General features: G+C 35.0%; 1 protein-coding gene across 2 annotated transcripts; it reads right to left on the reverse strand.

Annotated features, from left to right (window-relative positions):
* Positions 1-1,245: 1,245 nt before the first annotated feature.
* On the reverse strand, positions 1,246-8,780 carry LOC127788610 (calmodulin binding protein PICBP-like). Of its 2 annotated transcripts, XM_052317089.1 has the most exons (4): positions 8,186-8,780; positions 5,579-7,966; positions 4,124-5,488; positions 1,246-3,876 (listed from the first exon to the last, which is right to left on the reverse strand). In XM_052317089.1, the coding sequence occupies exons 1-4, from the start codon at positions 8,471-8,473 to the stop codon at positions 2,770-2,772; spliced, it is 5,148 nt and encodes a 1,715-aa protein (XP_052173049.1). In that variant the 5' UTR covers positions 8,474-8,780; the 3' UTR covers positions 1,246-2,769. The 2 variants fall into 2 exon arrangements, with proteins under 2 accessions (XP_052173049.1, XP_052173048.1); XM_052317088.1 differs by having other exon boundaries at positions 5,579-8,780.
* Between the last annotated feature and the right edge of the window lie 8,624 nt (positions 8,781-17,404).

The raw sequence follows: 17,404 nt of genomic DNA on the forward strand, positions 1-17,404 counted from the left end.
TTTATCTATTTTGTCAAAATCAAGAATACGAGCAACAGGAGACTGCGCAAGAACGGTAATCCCAAGAGCCTTTTGCTTATGTTGGCATAAGATTAATCAACTATAACAAAAAATAAAATACAATCTTTTTAAATTTCATCCACTAATCCTTTATATTGAAAAGAATTATAATTCCTAGTCCACCTATTAGTGAGTCTTCCTAAAAGTGCTCCTAGAAACTAACGTGGGAGTTAAATAATCAATTCTTCCAAAACGAGACAACTACACCACTGTATAGAAGACACGTATCATAAATCAAGAAAGCTTGGTTGTCGCTTGGAGGACATCCTAACTTGTCATCCGAGTCGGCTTGACCATGAAGCCATCTAGGCCACTGCCTAAGACCTTGTTTACAAAAATCCCAAAATTTTATAATTTATATATTTTTTATTTTTTTAATAATAGATATTTTATTTAAAAAAATTGAGCCAAAAATAAAACCTAACTTTCAATTCTAATTTTTATAGACACTCAGCCCAATAATTAATTTACAATCAATTTTAAAAACATCGATAATCTTATTTGAATAGAGCCTGACAACAATACTTGAAGACGTGTAATCTATTCCCACTTTGCTCAAGATTAATTTAAATCTCAAATTCATATTAGAACCACAATTATTCAATAAAAACCCTAAACTAAGCTCAAAAATTCCATGAGTAAGAACTTTTGAATCAACACTTATTCTATGACTAGATAAAATGACCAAAAATCTATTTAAAAAAAATGTTGTCTTTTGATCAAAATAAGTATAAATCATAAATAAGGGTCTGAAAGAAAAAAAATCTTTCCATTTATAAATTCAAATTCTTTGAAAAAAATTTAAATCCTGCCACAAAGTCTGAACGTTAATTATGAATCATAGTTTGCTCTTTGAATTGCAAAGAGAATCCACAAATACAATAATGCTCCAAACTACAGCTTGCAATAGTAAAATTAGAACTAGGCAGCTTTTGTGTGTTTTTTAATTAAGAAATGATAGAGAACCTTGATAGGTTTTTGTTTTTTGCAACAAACAAAAACCCAAATGATCTGTATTTATAGAGAGTAGAAATCATTTGATCACTTCAAGTTTAAAATGATTTCAAATTTGATTAACACTAATAGAACTAATCTCATCAAATAATTTAATTAGATAAATCGACTTAAATAAATTTAATTAAGGTAAAATAGTTTGAACAAAAGATAATCTGATAAGATAAAGAGGAAGATTTTAAAAAATCTCACACTTTATATTTTGAAAATGCCCAACAAGTATAAACCAATTAAAACCAGCTTGCACCACTGTGTAGACATCAGCACAAAATCATCTATCAAAGCTATCACCATTCGACCAAAATTGGAGCCTTTATAACCAGATACCATGACTGTTCAAAAATCCAGAAGCCACACCCATGAAAATATTAACTTGTAATAGGTTGGGACACTTGAATTTATAGCCCTATCAACCCCTGAAACTGTTTGTCGAAACATTCCCAAAACAACCTCAAATGATAAAATTAGTGTTTATCCATCAAGCCCTTCAAGCGTCAGACCAGTTAATAAAAGCTACACAAACCTGCCATAATATACCAGAGCATCAAACATTCAACATAGTTTGTCTCCAGCAATAGGAACTTCTAACGTAGCCAAAAAAAAAAAAAAAAAACGACGAATTGAGGACATCTAAGAACAACCTCAAAAACCCCAGCCAAGGCAGATGGAAACTATAGACAAAATCAAATAGGAGACAGCCGTAACAAAGAGTCAACAATAAGGAGCAAAAGCCAAATCCAATCTGAAAGAGAGCACCACTGAGTAACATAAAACCAGAATATTATCGTAGAGCTAGAACAAAAAGGGTGTTACGGCTAAGAGCTGCAGCAACATTCTGCCGTACAAAGAGCTGCAGCAACGACAAAAAACAACAGTACCCCCAAGCAGATAGGCAACCCTTACCGCCAACAACAAATCCTCCTCTCTATTTGATTCCCAATTAGCAAGACATCCCAACAAAACATCTAAAACTTCGAAACCAAGCCCTGAATACCATCACGGTACCAAAACAGAGGTGACCACAGACACTATTCATACCAAGCTGGAGCAAGCACACCACAACACACTTGAAACAGCAAACGAGAGAACCTTGTAAGTGCCTAGAAACAGACAAGCATTTAACTGCCACTTATGATGTATAATATTGTCCTGAAGAACCTTTATACAACAAAACTTTTATACATAGGAATGTACAAAACATCTCTACATGTTTTCCCCCTCAAACCAAAGTTCCACAAATAATGAATATTATTGGAAAGATACTATCACACTGTGGACCTTTTAAAGCTTTTCCAACTGTACTACAAACTGATTTGCTATCAGGCAACATCCTAAACAAAAACTGGTATGTTTCATGGCTCTGCTAAGATGCAGTTTGTCTCTTGGAGATTGCTTGCATGCTGACTTCACATTGGCCCATATTTTAAGCACTTCAGACGTACTGATTTACAGTGTGTGATTAGATAATGAGATAAAACCCTTCTAGTTTAAGTCAGCAAGAGCCTCAGTTCTCCACGACACAAATGCATATTTATTTTCCCTTGCTTTTCCTTTCCTTCCACAAATCCTAGCTCCAAACATACTTTAAATAAATTAGGTCAGAGAAATTGTGAATGATTTTACCTCAGGAACCAATATCAGTGACACAATCAAGTAGGCCTTGCCAAAGAGAAAGCTGCTGCATTCCTTGCAAGCTTAAATTTCAGGCAGTGGAACAACTGCTTCAAAAGCTTCCACTAGCATCGACACTCTTCTTTTGCGAGATGGAGTTAGTTTAGTGACAATATGTTGAACTGCATAATCAAGCATCCATTCCCGGGCCTTTTCCCTCTCATCCTTCAATTGATGCCTTGGATCAACTCTTTGTTCTTGAAGGCCAGATTCCATAGGCTGACTCTGTGGAAGCTGTAGATTGTATTTCCTTGCTTTTTCAAGTGCCTTAATGGATCTTTTCAGGAGTACTATTTTTTTCAATTTGTTCCAGTTCTTTGGCCTTTGCAGGTCTGATTTGTTTCCCACCACTGATACTGCTCTCTGTTCATTGGGGGTAGGATTCTCACAAGCTGCAGACCCATTTTCTTTTGGATTGACTGTGTTATGAACACCTACTTTCTCGTTGTCGTATTCTCTGGAGCTATCATTTGGAGAATCAATGGAATTGAACATGGTTGGTTCTCCATCTTGACAATGGCTCTTCTCCATAACCTCCTGCTCCAGACTTATGTCACTAGCAATTGATTGAGCATCAGAAGAGTCATCTTGATCTTCTGGAGGCAGGATTTCCTCAATTGCTTCTTTCACAAGCTTTGCAGCATCCTTCTGGCTGAATACAACTTTTTGACTGCTTGATGTGTAATCTTCCTTGCCCTTAGCATGATCTGCTCCGGAGTAATCATGGGGGGCTGTGTTGGCTCCATTGACTAGTTCATCATCATTGTCTCCATCAAGAAACTGGGTTTCAACTTTTGTAACAATTCCTGATACCACCTCCTGACATAACAGATGCCACATACTGATATATTTCTCTCTGCCCATCTGGGTCTTCTGTGCTATTTTAGATGTGACATCAGTTTCAGAATCTCCATTCTTCTTTCCCTTGGCACCTTTTAGTTGCCCCATCGGTTCACCATTAGGAGGTGGTGAAGCAATTTTATAACTTCTAGTTGATTCCCTAGTTCCATCAGGGGTCGTGCCTCCGGTTAAACCATCCATTTTTTCATTTATAACAGTCAGTTCAGAACCTTGTTTCAACTCAGCTGCATCTTTTGGCACTTCTCCCTGAGCTTCTTCATTCACAGCCACCTTCACATGAAGAGTACAACAACAAAATGAAAAGTCTATAATGTTATTTGTGCCACTACCATTGAGGCAAAGGTTATTAGATAATGAAGAAAGCTTGATCATGCATGTGTGAAAAGAAACTTATATTAGAGTTAATGATAGGATAGGAATAATTTCCCCAAGGTTATTAGATAATGAAGAACATTTTATCCCTTTCACTTCTATTGCAACATTCACTATTATAACCTGTAAATTTAGGATATGTTACCTGAATATTTGGTTCTTCAAATGGGGGAAGCACTGTTTCAAATGCTTTGACAAGCAATGCCACTTTCCTTTTCTGCTTTGGAGCTAGTTCACTGACTGCCTTCTGAAGTGCATAATCAAGCATCCACCCCTCTGTGCTTTTCGTCTCTAATATTTGACGCTTCAAGCAAACCTTTTCTACTTGTGGACCAGGTTCTGATGGCAGATGGCTTGGCTCTATTGGGTTCAACTTCTTGACCTTTTCCAGTTCCTTGATGAATCTATTAAGGAGGATTGCCTTTTTCAGATAACTCCAGCCCTTGGGTGTTTGCTTCTCAGACTTGTTTTGTACTTTTGGTGATGCTTTATCATCTTCTGACTCTGAGACAGTAGCAGTAGGGAGCCTTGTTACTTCTTGATTTAATGACATATCACATCTCACCTCACTGCTGCTGAATTCCACGGAACTATCTCTAGCAGAGTCTATGGAACTTGAGATGCTTGGTTCCCCACTTTCACTACTGCTCTTTTCCATCAGCCCTTGGTCCGCCATGATTTCACTTATAGTTGATTGATCATCAGACAACTGATCTTGAACTTCTGGGAGAAGAATTTTTTCAATTGCTTCTCTCACCATCTTGATGGCAAAAGTCTTGTGGATTTCAACCTCTTGACTGCCCATGTCATGATACTCTGTCTCTTCATCTGGAAATTGAGTATGGCAGTCTAAAGTAGAACCATCTGTTGCAGACAATGTCTTGGCATTGCCCATGCACCCTTCATTTTCTGAATCAAGGCCTGCTATCAGATGCTGATGGATGAGGTGCCACATGCTGATATGGTTCTCCTTATGGAAGTTGGTTTCGTATGCTTCATGACCTTTTATATCATGTTCAGAATCTGCATCATCTGCATCTGGGGGCAATCTTTCAACTGATTCACAGCCTAGTTCGGGCTCTCCATCATTGTTCTTACTGTCCCCATTGAGTTCTTCTAATATCAGAGTGTTATTTGCTGCTGGTTCAACCAGATCATCTGAAGTTGGACATTTTGTTGTACTGGACGCTCCAGCTGTCACACTAGTTAGGTTATCAACCTCCAATTTTTCATTATTAGGTTCAGTATCATTTTCTTTGCAAACCTCTGAATCAGAATCTCCACACTGAACTCTAGACACAGTAAGTTTCTCAAATGGGCCAGTGCTTGAAGCTGAGGAATCAATATTGTCAATGGCTATACATTCTTCCTTGCTGTCATCAATTTGGCTTGTGTACGATGGCTTACCAGTTACCCCACTTAAATCATTGACTCCCATAGTTTGTCCAAATGCAGACCTATTTGACCCATCCTCTTGTATTTCTTCTTCAGCTTTTTCATCCACTGACATCTGCAAACAGAAAAAGGTCACCGTGTTATCTCTGATAGAGAAGAACTAGCAATAGATTTAACATTACATAGGCATATATAGTTTACTTACATCAGATTGCTTATTATTGATGAAGGAATTTTTCTCCCAATGATCAGTGTTGGATTTACCAATGCATTCAACTTTTGTGTCTCTGTAACTAGCGTCAGATACACGGTCACCCGTTCCACTTCCGATGCGACAGCATTCATGTTTAATAACTTTGATCTTTGGAAATGTTACCTGAATCTGTTGCTCATCGGATGGTGGAACCACTGTTTCAAAGGCCTTTATAAGCAATGCTACCTTTCTTTTCTGAGTTGGAGCTAGTTCACTGACTACCTGTTGAAGTGCAAAATCAAGCATCCACTCCTCAGCACTTTTCTTCTTGTCAATGGCTTGATGCCTCAGAGACACCTTTTCTGCTTCTTGGTCATGCTCTAAAGGTAGGTGTTGCGGCTTCTGAAGGTTGAAATTTCTCACTTTCCCCAGTTCTTTGATGAATCTCTTAAGAATGATCAATTTCTTTAGATTACTCCACCTCTTGGGTGCTCTCTTGTCGGCATTGTCTCCCTCCTTTGCTGTCATTTCATCTTGTTGTGGACCTGAGATCTTATTTGAGATGCTTTGCTTGCCACCTTCATTGTGATTCTTCTCTAAAAGCTCTTGGTCTGACGTAATGTCACTAGTGGTTGCCTGGTCATCAGATGACTGGTCTTGAACTTCTGGAAGAAGAATCTTCTCAATTGCTTCTCGCACCATTTTGATGGCACGCGTCTTCTGGAGTTCAATTTCCTGATTGTCTGTATCATGATTCTCAGTGCTCATATTCTGATGTGTATCAGAGAAACATGGTGAAAAACTAGAAGCTTGTTCTGCGGGCAATTTGTTGGTGCCATCCACATTTTCCTCACCTGTTCCCTCACGTAACTGTTTTCCAACTCCTGCATCAAGTCCTGACACCATATGCTGATGTATCAGGTGCCACATGCTGATATGTTTCTTTTTCTGAAGCTGGAATTTGTATACTTCAGGAGCCAGGGAATTGGGTAAAGAATTTCTGACTGGAGAAAATCGTCCAAAGGGTTCATTATCTGTTGCTAAAGCTTCAACGTTATCATTTATTACTGCACAGGTTTCCTCCAGTGACTGAGAAACAGAAGTGGAAGAAATCACACTGTTATCTTCAGTTGCTTCCCCCACATCATCTGGCATTGCTCTACTCACAGTAATTGATGACTCACCAGATATACCAGTGGAATTAGCATTCTCCAATTCATGGAAACCCAAGTTCAAACTTGGATCTTCATCATAACAAGCTGTGGCACTATTATCTGGATTCAAGGAATGAGGTGATGAACTGGATTCAATGGGACAGCATTCAGAAAATGTACCATGAATATCTTGCTCAGAAACAGTCACACTTCTCTCTTGGTTGAGATTCTCTAGAACCCCTTTCTGAGGGTATGATGTCTCACCAGAAAGGACCTCTGCAATATTGGCATCCTCATTTCCTGCACTTTCTCCGCCAAAAACTCCCACTCTTGCTTTGCTATAGATCTCTGCGGATGAATCAGAAGCTTCCTCTTTCCCTGCAGGAAAAGTAACTGTACTAGCACTTTCTATATCTTGAAGTTCAGGGTCAGCATTGGCATCCATTGGTCTTGTTTCAATTTCTCCAATCATATGATCAGGACATCCTGCTGGGTGACTTCTCAGTTTCATGCTCTTCCGTGTCTGTTGTAGACGCCGCCTCCTTGATAATAAGCGTTTCAGTGGGGTTGGAGAAGAATGGTGATGACCATGGAGGGAACAGTAGTTGTACTTGCAAATCTTCATGCCTGAAATTGTTTCAGATTCCATTTCTCCTGGATGAAGCCCAACGCGGTGGGGAAACTTCGCATCCTTCAGAGCAGATGAGCATGTTGCTCTATTTACACTCTGGTCTTGAGCAACTTGGGAGGATTTCTTCAGAAAGGACCTCTTGGATTTGGAACTAGACTTGTTTATCGCGATTCTTAAGGTCCTCAAACTAGATGTCCTTCTAAAAGTTTGCATAGACTTCAAACTAGAGGGTCCAGAATTTGATTGTGAGTTAAGAGAATACCTCCTAGTTCCATCAGTGCTCCCGACACTAGATTCAGAATCGTTGAGATTTTCCTGTGAACGCATCTTCTTCCCCTCGGAGCAGCTGGTTGCCTTCAAATAATTTGGTGATGCAGCAGCTACACTGATCAAAGGCCTTGGCAAATTGCTTAAAAAACTACTAACAGGCTGATTCAATCTGGATTTAGGCCTCCCGAAAGTCCCAAATCTTCTTGATCTGGACTTCTTCAGCACCTTTCTGAATTCAGTTTCTCTCATTTTCACACTGTCTCCAGTCGAAGAAGATGATATACTGGACGTCGCGGATCCAGAAGCGGACGAACTGACAGAATCCCTGTCGAATTCGTTACGTTCCTGCTGAGGCGCAAAATATTCAGCGAAGTTTGGAAATGGAGCGATTCTGGATATTTTCTTTTCTAACGGCGGCCTACTGGATTTCAAACTAAGCACTCTTACAGAGTTGCCGACAGGTCTTACATAACCAAAAAATACACTATCTGATTTGCAAGAATCCGATTCCTTTTTGATCGAATTGTTCATATCAAAGCTGGATTCAGAATAACGAGAACTTGCCTCAGAACTCTCCTTCTTCGAATCAGAACAGCTCGCGTCCTTCATAAAATTCGGAGACGTTCCGGAAACTTCCATCCGACGCGGTTCTGAGCAGGCATCATCACCCTCATCGCTGAACGACACATCCAGAACGCGATCGAGTCGAGCCTTCGAACGCCTGGCAGATTGCTTCAAGCTCGGCGTCTTGGAGAGCTTCACTGACGTCGTCATCGTCTTCTTCGCTTTCTTCTTCGGCTCCGTTCCGCCTCTGCCGTCCCGATTCGATGAAGACGTCGATTTAAAGGCCATTGAAAGGGCTGGCCACGGACGAAGCGCCGGTGATTTGGAATCAGTTTTGCAGATTGACAGGAGAGAGAGAGAGAGACAAGAGAGGTGTGAATGGGAGATGCTATGAGACTGAATTTTCCAGAGATGGTGAGTTGGAGAGCAGCTGTTTGGGAGGCATGATTTGGTGGGAAAGTTATTCAACGACTTGGAGCGTTCCGGTGAGAGATTCCGAAGATTGACTGACGGTCGACGAAAAGGATCGGACTTTTGTAGTGTTCGAGCTCGAGGTGAAGATGCCGATGCTTCGGCTGGTACAAATTGGCGTGTTTGACCTGCCCGTGCTGAGTTGACTTCCAATTTTGATCCAACAACCCGTATCCCATCTCATCGGCGTCAAGGGATTTTTTTAAATTACAGATATTTAAAAATAGTTTTTAAATAAATATTAGTAAATTATAAATAATTTTAGACATGCTTTTAAAAAAATATAAAACATTTAATTACGAATGATCAATCTAAAAAAAAAAAAAAATCATTTGTTCATGTGAAACGGAGATAATAATTCACTAAGGTAGTGTTTGTTAATTTATATACGAGGTAAAAAAATTAAAATTTAGAAAGTATTTTAGAAAAAAAATAATTTTTATTATATTTATTAAATTTATCTAATAACTCACTAAAAGAAGTTACGTGACTTTTTATATAAAATTTTACAAATAAAATTATCTGAAAGGGGAGACATAAATTTATTTACTATTTTATATAAATAAGAGAAAATGACCTATATGCCCCCATCTCATAAAAGTGTAATTTTAGTGTATTTCAAAAAATTTAACAAACAATCTGATAGAAATCTTGAAATATTTTTCGGTCTTATCTTGATTATTTCGTACCTTCATTCAAAAAATATTTTAATTTTATATTAATATAAAATTATCTTACTCATTTTAACAAATGTTATATAACAAATTAAGGGGTTTTTTTTTTTTTTTTCTAAACAACGAAAGGAAAGTTGAGCAGTTAGTGTAATAATTTTCTTTGAGTAGCGATCAGCAAAACAACACGAGACTCTTTTTTGTTATGGAATGTTTAATTTGAGTCATAGTTATTATTGAAAATACAATCTGATCGCTTTAGACCCACTGTAATGCATAATATCAAGCTCTATATATCTATTTTAGTTCTTTTATACAACGAATTAGTTCTTAAGTTTTACGATTAAAGCAACTTATATGTCTATTTTGGTTCTTTTAGTGTAGGGTAAGAAAGTTTGAAAATATTATTTATTTTTTACCATTTAATATTGTAAAGTGTATATATAATGCTACTAATATTTGGATAATTTTAAACTATAAAGTTTATGAGTATAAAGAAAAAATAAATGACATTGTAAATGAGATCTTTCTAGACATTGGTCATGAGTGGACCTCATGCCTTAATTTTTAAAAATTCGTGAACTTTCTAATTAGATAATTTTTGTTAAAATAAGGAAGATAAAATTGTATCTAGATAAAATTAAAATATTTTTCAAATCAAAATATAAAATAATCAAGATAAGACTAAGAAGTATTTTAAGATTTTTATTAGACTATTTGTTAATTTTTTTGAAATATATTGGAGAGTATATGGGTTATTTTTTTTTTATTTGTGAGGTTTAAAATAAATTTATCTAGAGAGAAAAAGAAAGATAAATTTATCTGAACAATTTCAAATAAAAAATCATGTGACTTCTTTTTAAAGAGTTGTCAGATAAATTTAACAAAAATAATAGAGAACACTTTGATCTGAAATATTTTTCGTATTCTACTTTTTCTTGTCACATCTTGATTAGGACATTATGTAATAAGAATTTTTTAAATTTTAATAAATAGCATTAATGGTTACAATAAATTAATAATTTTTAAAATTAATTTATTAAAATAAAATAATTGACTAAAATCTAAGTTTTGATAGAAAAATATAACAATTTAAATAATTTTTTATTCTAAAATTAAAGTACTAAATTAGAGAAAATGAGAAGTAAAATGCTCTCTCCCTAAATTTTAAGCATTAATTATTTTCTATTTTTTTAGAGGCTTGTTTTCTTGTTTATATATTTAATAAATATAATTTTGGAGGGAACCATAAATGTGTTGGGCTCTCATTGTCTCACCGCGTGGGCCCGCGATTTCCAGCCTAAAGTACATGCGGCCCATTTTCTCATAAATGCGTTGGGCTCTATATTTAATGTATTTTAATTATAATATTTAAATATTTTTAAGTAGGATATATTTATTGTTAATCAATAAAAGTATTCGAATGTTAAAAAATATATATATTAAGTGTTCCTTAATGAGCTTCTTTGTCAGTGAACTCTGTGAATTTATATTTTTGGGTAAATGTATTACGTCTGAAGTATTTTTTATATTAAAAAATATATTTATAATTTATATATATATATTTTTTTGAGTTTACATTTTATTTTGTGCTTTTGTTTTTTAATTTTTTTTAAAATATTATTTTTTATTTTTATTTCTTATCAAAAATATTTTTTGCTTTGCTTTTGTGCAACTTAGGCCATCTCCAATGCTATCTCTAAATTCTCGCCAAGCAAAAATTTGACAAGAAATTTATTGAAATTCAATTCTAACGCATCTCTCTATTTGTCTTATAACTCTCCAAAATTTGGTTGAGTTTGAAATGGCTCATTAGAGATAAGGAGTTGAAATTGGCTCCCTATTATATTTTGTCCCAACGGCTCTTTGTATCATATTTGGAATTTGAAGATGTCTTCGACGATGAGCAACAGCAGCAGCGACGACGAGGAGTGATAGCAACTAGCAACGATGACGAGAAGAACGATAGCCAGATCTGATGTTGGTGACGAGCAGAACATCGTCTTCTTTGACTTGCAGATACCAAATCCGACAAGTAGCATCGGCGATGAGGAGCAACGTCAGCGATAACAACTCCCTCCTTTGGCAATTTCCTATCCTCTTTCAAATACTTGTGTTTATGATGTATATTTTGATTTTGTATATATTTTGTATGTATTGAGGATATCGGTGAATTATATTTTGTGTATTTAATTATTAGTTTTTATATATATGTGTATTTAATTATATATTTCTTTGTAGGTAAATATTTAATTATTTTGTGTATTTAATTATATATTTTGTGTATGCATGTATTTTATTATTTTGTGTATTTGATTATTTATTTTATGTATTTAATTATTGATTATGTGTATATCTTATTATTTTAATGTAATATATATGTGTGTATTTGATTATTATCAAATAAATAATAAAAATTATGAATGAGATAAAATAAATAAAATTAAAATTTATTAATAAATAAGGGAGATAGAGAGTAAAATAAAAAAGATAGTTAGAGCATATATAGTTTTTGAAATAAAATTAAAATAAAAAATAAATTATTTATAATATAATAAAGAGTTACATGGGGAGGAGGTGGGTGGGAGATCGCCTTACCCTATGTTGCACGGAAACACCTCATAGGTGTCGTTTCCCTATTTTCGAAACGTTTCGGAAACGTTTCCTATTCCCGTTTTGAACCCTATTTACGCCTATTTTTTTATAAAAACGTCCATTTTCACGTTTCCGTTTCTTATTAGAAACGTTTCTCGTTTCTGTGCAACATAGGCCTTACCTACAGACTACCTCCATAACTTAGGATTATGGTGCTACAAATAAGAAGATAGCATCTAGCAAATATCAAAAACTGGGTTAATCATAGTTTCTTCTTTAACTTTACTATGATTAATGAACTTGTACCTTGGACTGTGCGGATTTGATCGACAGTGCGAAAGAAAGGGAGGTCGTCAGAGAAGACAGGATTTAGGCAGAGACGTTGTGCTACTCGCAGGTTCTGCTTTCTAGGTTTCAGCTGTCTAAGAGGCCAAGACGAGGGTGCAAAGGAAGGGAGGTGGATGGTGAGGGTGCAAAAGAAGACAATCGATCGCTAACATAGTTCTGGGTTTTCGACTTCGAAGACGTTGCTGGAGAAGAGGGTCGGTCGTCGACAACACCTTGCAGTTCCTGCCTACAAAGACGTTTCTAGAGAAGACGATCGGTTGCCGATGTCACCTTAACTTCCCATTGCAGCAGTGATCATTGACGACACCTTCTAGCTTCCCGTTGCAACAATCTTTGAAAGTTACGTATTTCTCTTATTTGTGTAGTCCAAGAACATGATAGTGTAATCGGCAATCTCTGCATAGTTTTTTGAATCCCATCTTCTCCAACAACGTCTCCCGCCGAATCCCATCTTCTCCAGCAAAGTCTCCAGTCGAATCCCGTCTTCTCTAGCGGCCTCCCCTTCCTCTGCACCGTCGGCCGAATCCCCTCAGTCCAAGGTACCGCAGTGCAATCCAAGAGGGAACCGTTGTTAAGAGTACTGCGATTTTGTTCACCCTAGGGTGACTTTACCATTGGGGTACAAAAGTCATTTTAGATCTCTCTCCATCCCATTTCTTTCTCTTCTCTCTCATTCCTCCCACCTCCGACGACCGCTACATCACCACCTCGCCGCTGCCTCGCGCAACGGCAAGGTGAGGTGGCGAGCAGCAGCGAGGCAACGGGTTGGCGCGACGAGGCAGTAGGTTGGCGGGGCGAGGCAACTGGAGTAAGGTGAGAGAGGAGAGAGAAATGGGGTGGGTAGAGAGAGACACTCAAAATGACTTTTTTACCCCTAAGTAAAGTCACCCACGGTGAAAAAAATGCACTCCCATGGTTTGTCCATTTCTTTAACATTGGCCACATGTCATCTTCTTATTGCAAGCCCATGATCCTACCTGGTTGACCTAGTCCACACAAGTATTTCTCCTCCAAGATTATTATTAAACATTTTCTCATTTTAAAAAAATAGATATTTTGAATAATCTTCCTCTCCAACATATATCTATTATTTTTATTTTTAGAATAAGTCTTCTTATAAGATTTCAGTGCATTTTGCGTCTGAGTCGAAATATAAAAATAATTTTTTAATATATATTTAAAATTTATTTTCTCATAATAAAATATTAAAAAATAAATATTCATGTCATATCAAAATATAAAATTAAAAATTTTCTAAATTATACCATATGCCAAGGAATGAGATTGTAAAATAACTCCGAAATAAATAAACATAAATGAAATAATTAAAATTCAAATACAAGGAAAAGAGTTATTTTAATCATCCCATGAATCCCAAATTTGAAGCTAATTCATCAAAAATTCGGACTAAGAATAATGAGCAGAAAACGAAAGTGAAGAACGCAATTAAATCAAGAACAAAGAAAATAAATTATGTAATTAGAGGAAGAATCGATTGATATAATTATTTTTTTTATTACTAATGTAATAAGTGAGAACATGACCATTGGAGAAGCGATTGATTGGCGTGTGGAAAAAAATAAATATGTATAGTTCCTTTTAGGAGACAATGAATGATTTGGGACAATTTCTAGTGTCAGCATAGGAGTCTCCGAACACAGAAAGCTTCACAGCGCCATGGCAATGATGGTAATGTTGTTTATCACAAGCGACTTCCGATACGAAGCAAGCGAGAGCCAAGGCAAGCAAGTGAGCGACGAAGTGAGAAAGAAAGAAGGATTTGCAGAAGGATAGAGGCGGAGTAGGGTTTGTAGGGAGGGTGGGATGGACAGCTAGATTCGCCCCAACAACTGGGTTGAGAGAGAGGGGGATAGGTTTCCAGATTTATGGACCCCAAAAATGACAAAATTTTGGGCCATGGTGTCACCTCTTATAGGTAGATTTTCCCCATACTAAAAATTAAGAAGAAGCCGCCCACGTGTTAAAAGGAATTTGCACGTGAAGGATGTTAGTATGTTGCAAGGATAGAGTTAGTGACCAACCACCACGGATTTGTCTTTATGTCAGTCCTTGAAAGAATGAGAACTTATTCCTCCATATAATTTTTAATACTCTATTTAAAAGACAAATAATGAACTTATAGCTAAATAATTTTACTTAAACTAAAGATATATTTATGTTCCTAAATTTTTGCTTTTTTTTTCTTTCTTGTGGAACTGTAAATTCAAGGGTGCCCTTAAATTTAGGCCAAAATCGTATTTTTGCTCTTAAACTTTTGTATTTTTCTTGTGAAACTCTAAGACCCGTTCTTTTTATTATTTTCAAGTCATTTTTAGTTTTCTAAAATAGTGAAAATTCATTTATTTTACTGTTTTCAAAAACATATTTTTGAAAATAAAAAAAATTATAAAGAAGACTCAAAAATAACAATTGTTTTCAACCAAAACATGAAAAATAGAGGTAATTTATTTATTTATTCATATTTTATTCTTACAACGAGAAAAAATGTTGCAAGATTCGTAAACTTTAAAATATATATATTTCTTAATAATATATTAGTATTAAATAATTCTAGTTTACTGAATAATCAAATTTATTGAATAAAATGTCATTAAAAAATTATTCTCAAAATTTCAAACAAAACGCGTTTTCTAATTTTTTGTTTTGAGAAATAATTTTTTCAGAATGATAAATAGAACACGTTTTCAATTTTTCAAAAATAAACTATCAAAACATAAAATTAAAAAAAAATTTAAAACTCAAAAGTAAAAATTGAAACTCAAAGAGAATAATAAAGTTTTTCATAGTTCTAAATGTGCCCCTAAATTATGCAAAACCATTTATTTAAATACCTGAACAACAAATGATACGTAAGTGCGTTGACATTGTAGTTTTTCGACGTCTTCTTAGCTCTTTCTCTCTAGTATCTCATCTCTATTTGGCATTTCTTTAGCTCCATCTGTCTCTAATGGCATCTCCTTAGCTTCATTTTTTTTTCTCTCTCCAGCATCACCTCAACTTCTTCTCTTTTTTGGACTATTTCTCCTCTTTCTGGCATCTTCTCCTACTACATCTCATTTGGTTGCGTCTTTTACAAGAAATGCTACCCCCAAACTAACCACCGTCTTCGATCCTCCCATACAACAAGGTGATCATCAACTCGGTTATACGTCAGTGATCTCTCTAACCCAATTATCCTATATAGCCAAACCGAAAGAAATATAGGAAACACCAAAGAGAGATGAGATACAATCGGGGGGAGAATGAGAGTTGAGAATACGGCAAAAAAAATGTCATATCAGTGTATATGCGTATCATTTGTTGGTCAAGTATTTAAATGAGTTATTTTATAATTCAGAAGCACACTTGGAATCATGAAAAATTAAATGACATAAATATGCTTTTGGCCTAAATTTAGGAGTACATTTGAAACCTTCAAATCAAAAGTTTAGAATTCTACAATAAAAAATACAAAATTTTAAGAACATAAATATGCATTTGCCCATTTTATCTATAAGACCTTCTTCCTTTTATATAGACTAAAAGAACTGAGATATTTGGAGTTATTCTTGAAATTTTTGAGAGTTTATATGTGATTCCCGAATTTAACTATTATCAAATAACAAGATCTTGGATTGAAATTCAAAAGTTAGATTTGATTAATTCCTTAAATATGGATTTGGACTATACAAGAAAATCTTAGTATTACGAATAAAACAACAAAAAGACACTAAGGCCCAGCTCAATTTTAAAAACAATTTTTAGTTTAATTTTATAATTAAAAATATTTTAATATTTTATGTTCCAAAAGGTTATAACATTTGTTTTTCAAAAATTAAAAAACTAAATTTTCAATTTTATAACTGGAGACTCAATTATTTAACAGGAAATTAGAGTTAAAAATAGATTTATTTGTATATAATAATTATAAATATTTATATTTAGTTTAATTCATACATATGTATTTAATTGAGATGTATATAGTTTAATTTTGTTAAATACATTTTTTTTAACAAAATTGATTAAAAATCATATTATGTTAAATGAAAATTGACATTATATATATTTATTATAACCTCCAAAATTCACTTAATCGAGGGGTTTAGATTAATTTTAACATTAAGTAATTTTAAAAATTATATTAATGTATAATACATTAATTTTTATTAATAAAATTTAGTAAAAAATAAAAAATAGACTATATTTTATTAAAAATCAAAGTTCAGTGATTGTGATAATAAAAATTAAAAAATTGTAACTAATTTAATTATTAAACACAAATTTCAGCGCAAATAGTCTATCCTATGTGTTCGAAAACTTAGATACTAAATGTGTGTTTGATTGCATTACCTAGAATTTGATTTTAGGTAATATTGCCTAGAAAACAAAAACCATCTCACCTTCTTGGAAAATGAATTCCATGGAAAGAAACTTTAAATGATTGTACCATACATATTTTTCTATGAAAAAATTAAGAGTGTTTGATTGTTTTCCATAGAAAATGTGTAATAATTACATATTTTCCATGAAAAATGTGTGCAATCAAACACACTCTAATAGATTATGAGATTGACTTTGATTTTGTGCCATTATTAATAATTTATATTTATTCGAAAAGATAAGTTCAAAAATTAAAATTCATTACTTACTTATCCATCCGTTTAGACAAAAGATCTGTCGGGTGGAGTGCAATTTTGTGCACCTTGGGACCCCAGGGGTAAAACAGTCATTTTGGGGGTGAAAGAGTAGACCCCCATTTCTCGAGGAGATAGAGAGAATTTGAGAAAAACAGAAATGGGGTTCACCCCCAAAATGACTATTTTGCCCCTGGAATAATGTCACCTAAGATAGAGATGGCAAATGGGTGGGTCGGGTTAACCCATCTTTCACTTGGCCCACCCATTTGGTGGGCCAGGCTGAATTTGGCCCGCAAAGGGGTTGGGTCGGGTTGGGCCTGGCCAGACAAGGGAATCGCCTAACACGACCTTATGGCCTTAATAAACGAGCCAAGGAGGGCTGGGTCTAGCCATTTTAGTCGATGTTTTGGTGGGTTACCCCTATTTTTGGTTAGTTGAATTAAGTTGCGGGCCACAAAATATTGGGTTAACCAAGCCCGTTTGCCACAATATTAGAT

This window comes from Diospyros lotus, chromosome 13, assembly GCF_014633365.1.
Source record: "Diospyros lotus cultivar Yz01 chromosome 13, ASM1463336v1, whole genome shotgun sequence".
NCBI classification, from domain to species: domain Eukaryota; kingdom Viridiplantae; phylum Streptophyta; class Magnoliopsida; order Ericales; family Ebenaceae; genus Diospyros; species Diospyros lotus.

What these genes read in the sequence shown, in the direction of transcription:
- LOC127788610 (XM_052317088.1), bottom strand. Translation starts at nt 8,473, where the DNA reads ATGGCCTTTAAATCGACGTCTTCATCGAATCGGGACGGCAGAGGCGGA. An exon ending in TCAATAATAAGCAATCTGAT is followed by an intron (nt 5,489 to 5,578) that starts GTAAGTAAACTA and finishes TTCTGTTTGCAG; the next exon opens with ATGTCAGTGGATGAAAAAGC. An exon ending in TTGAAGAACCAAATATTCAG is followed by an intron (nt 3,877 to 4,123) that starts GTAACATATCCT and finishes CTTCATGTGAAG; the next exon opens with GTGGCTGTGAATGAAGAAGC.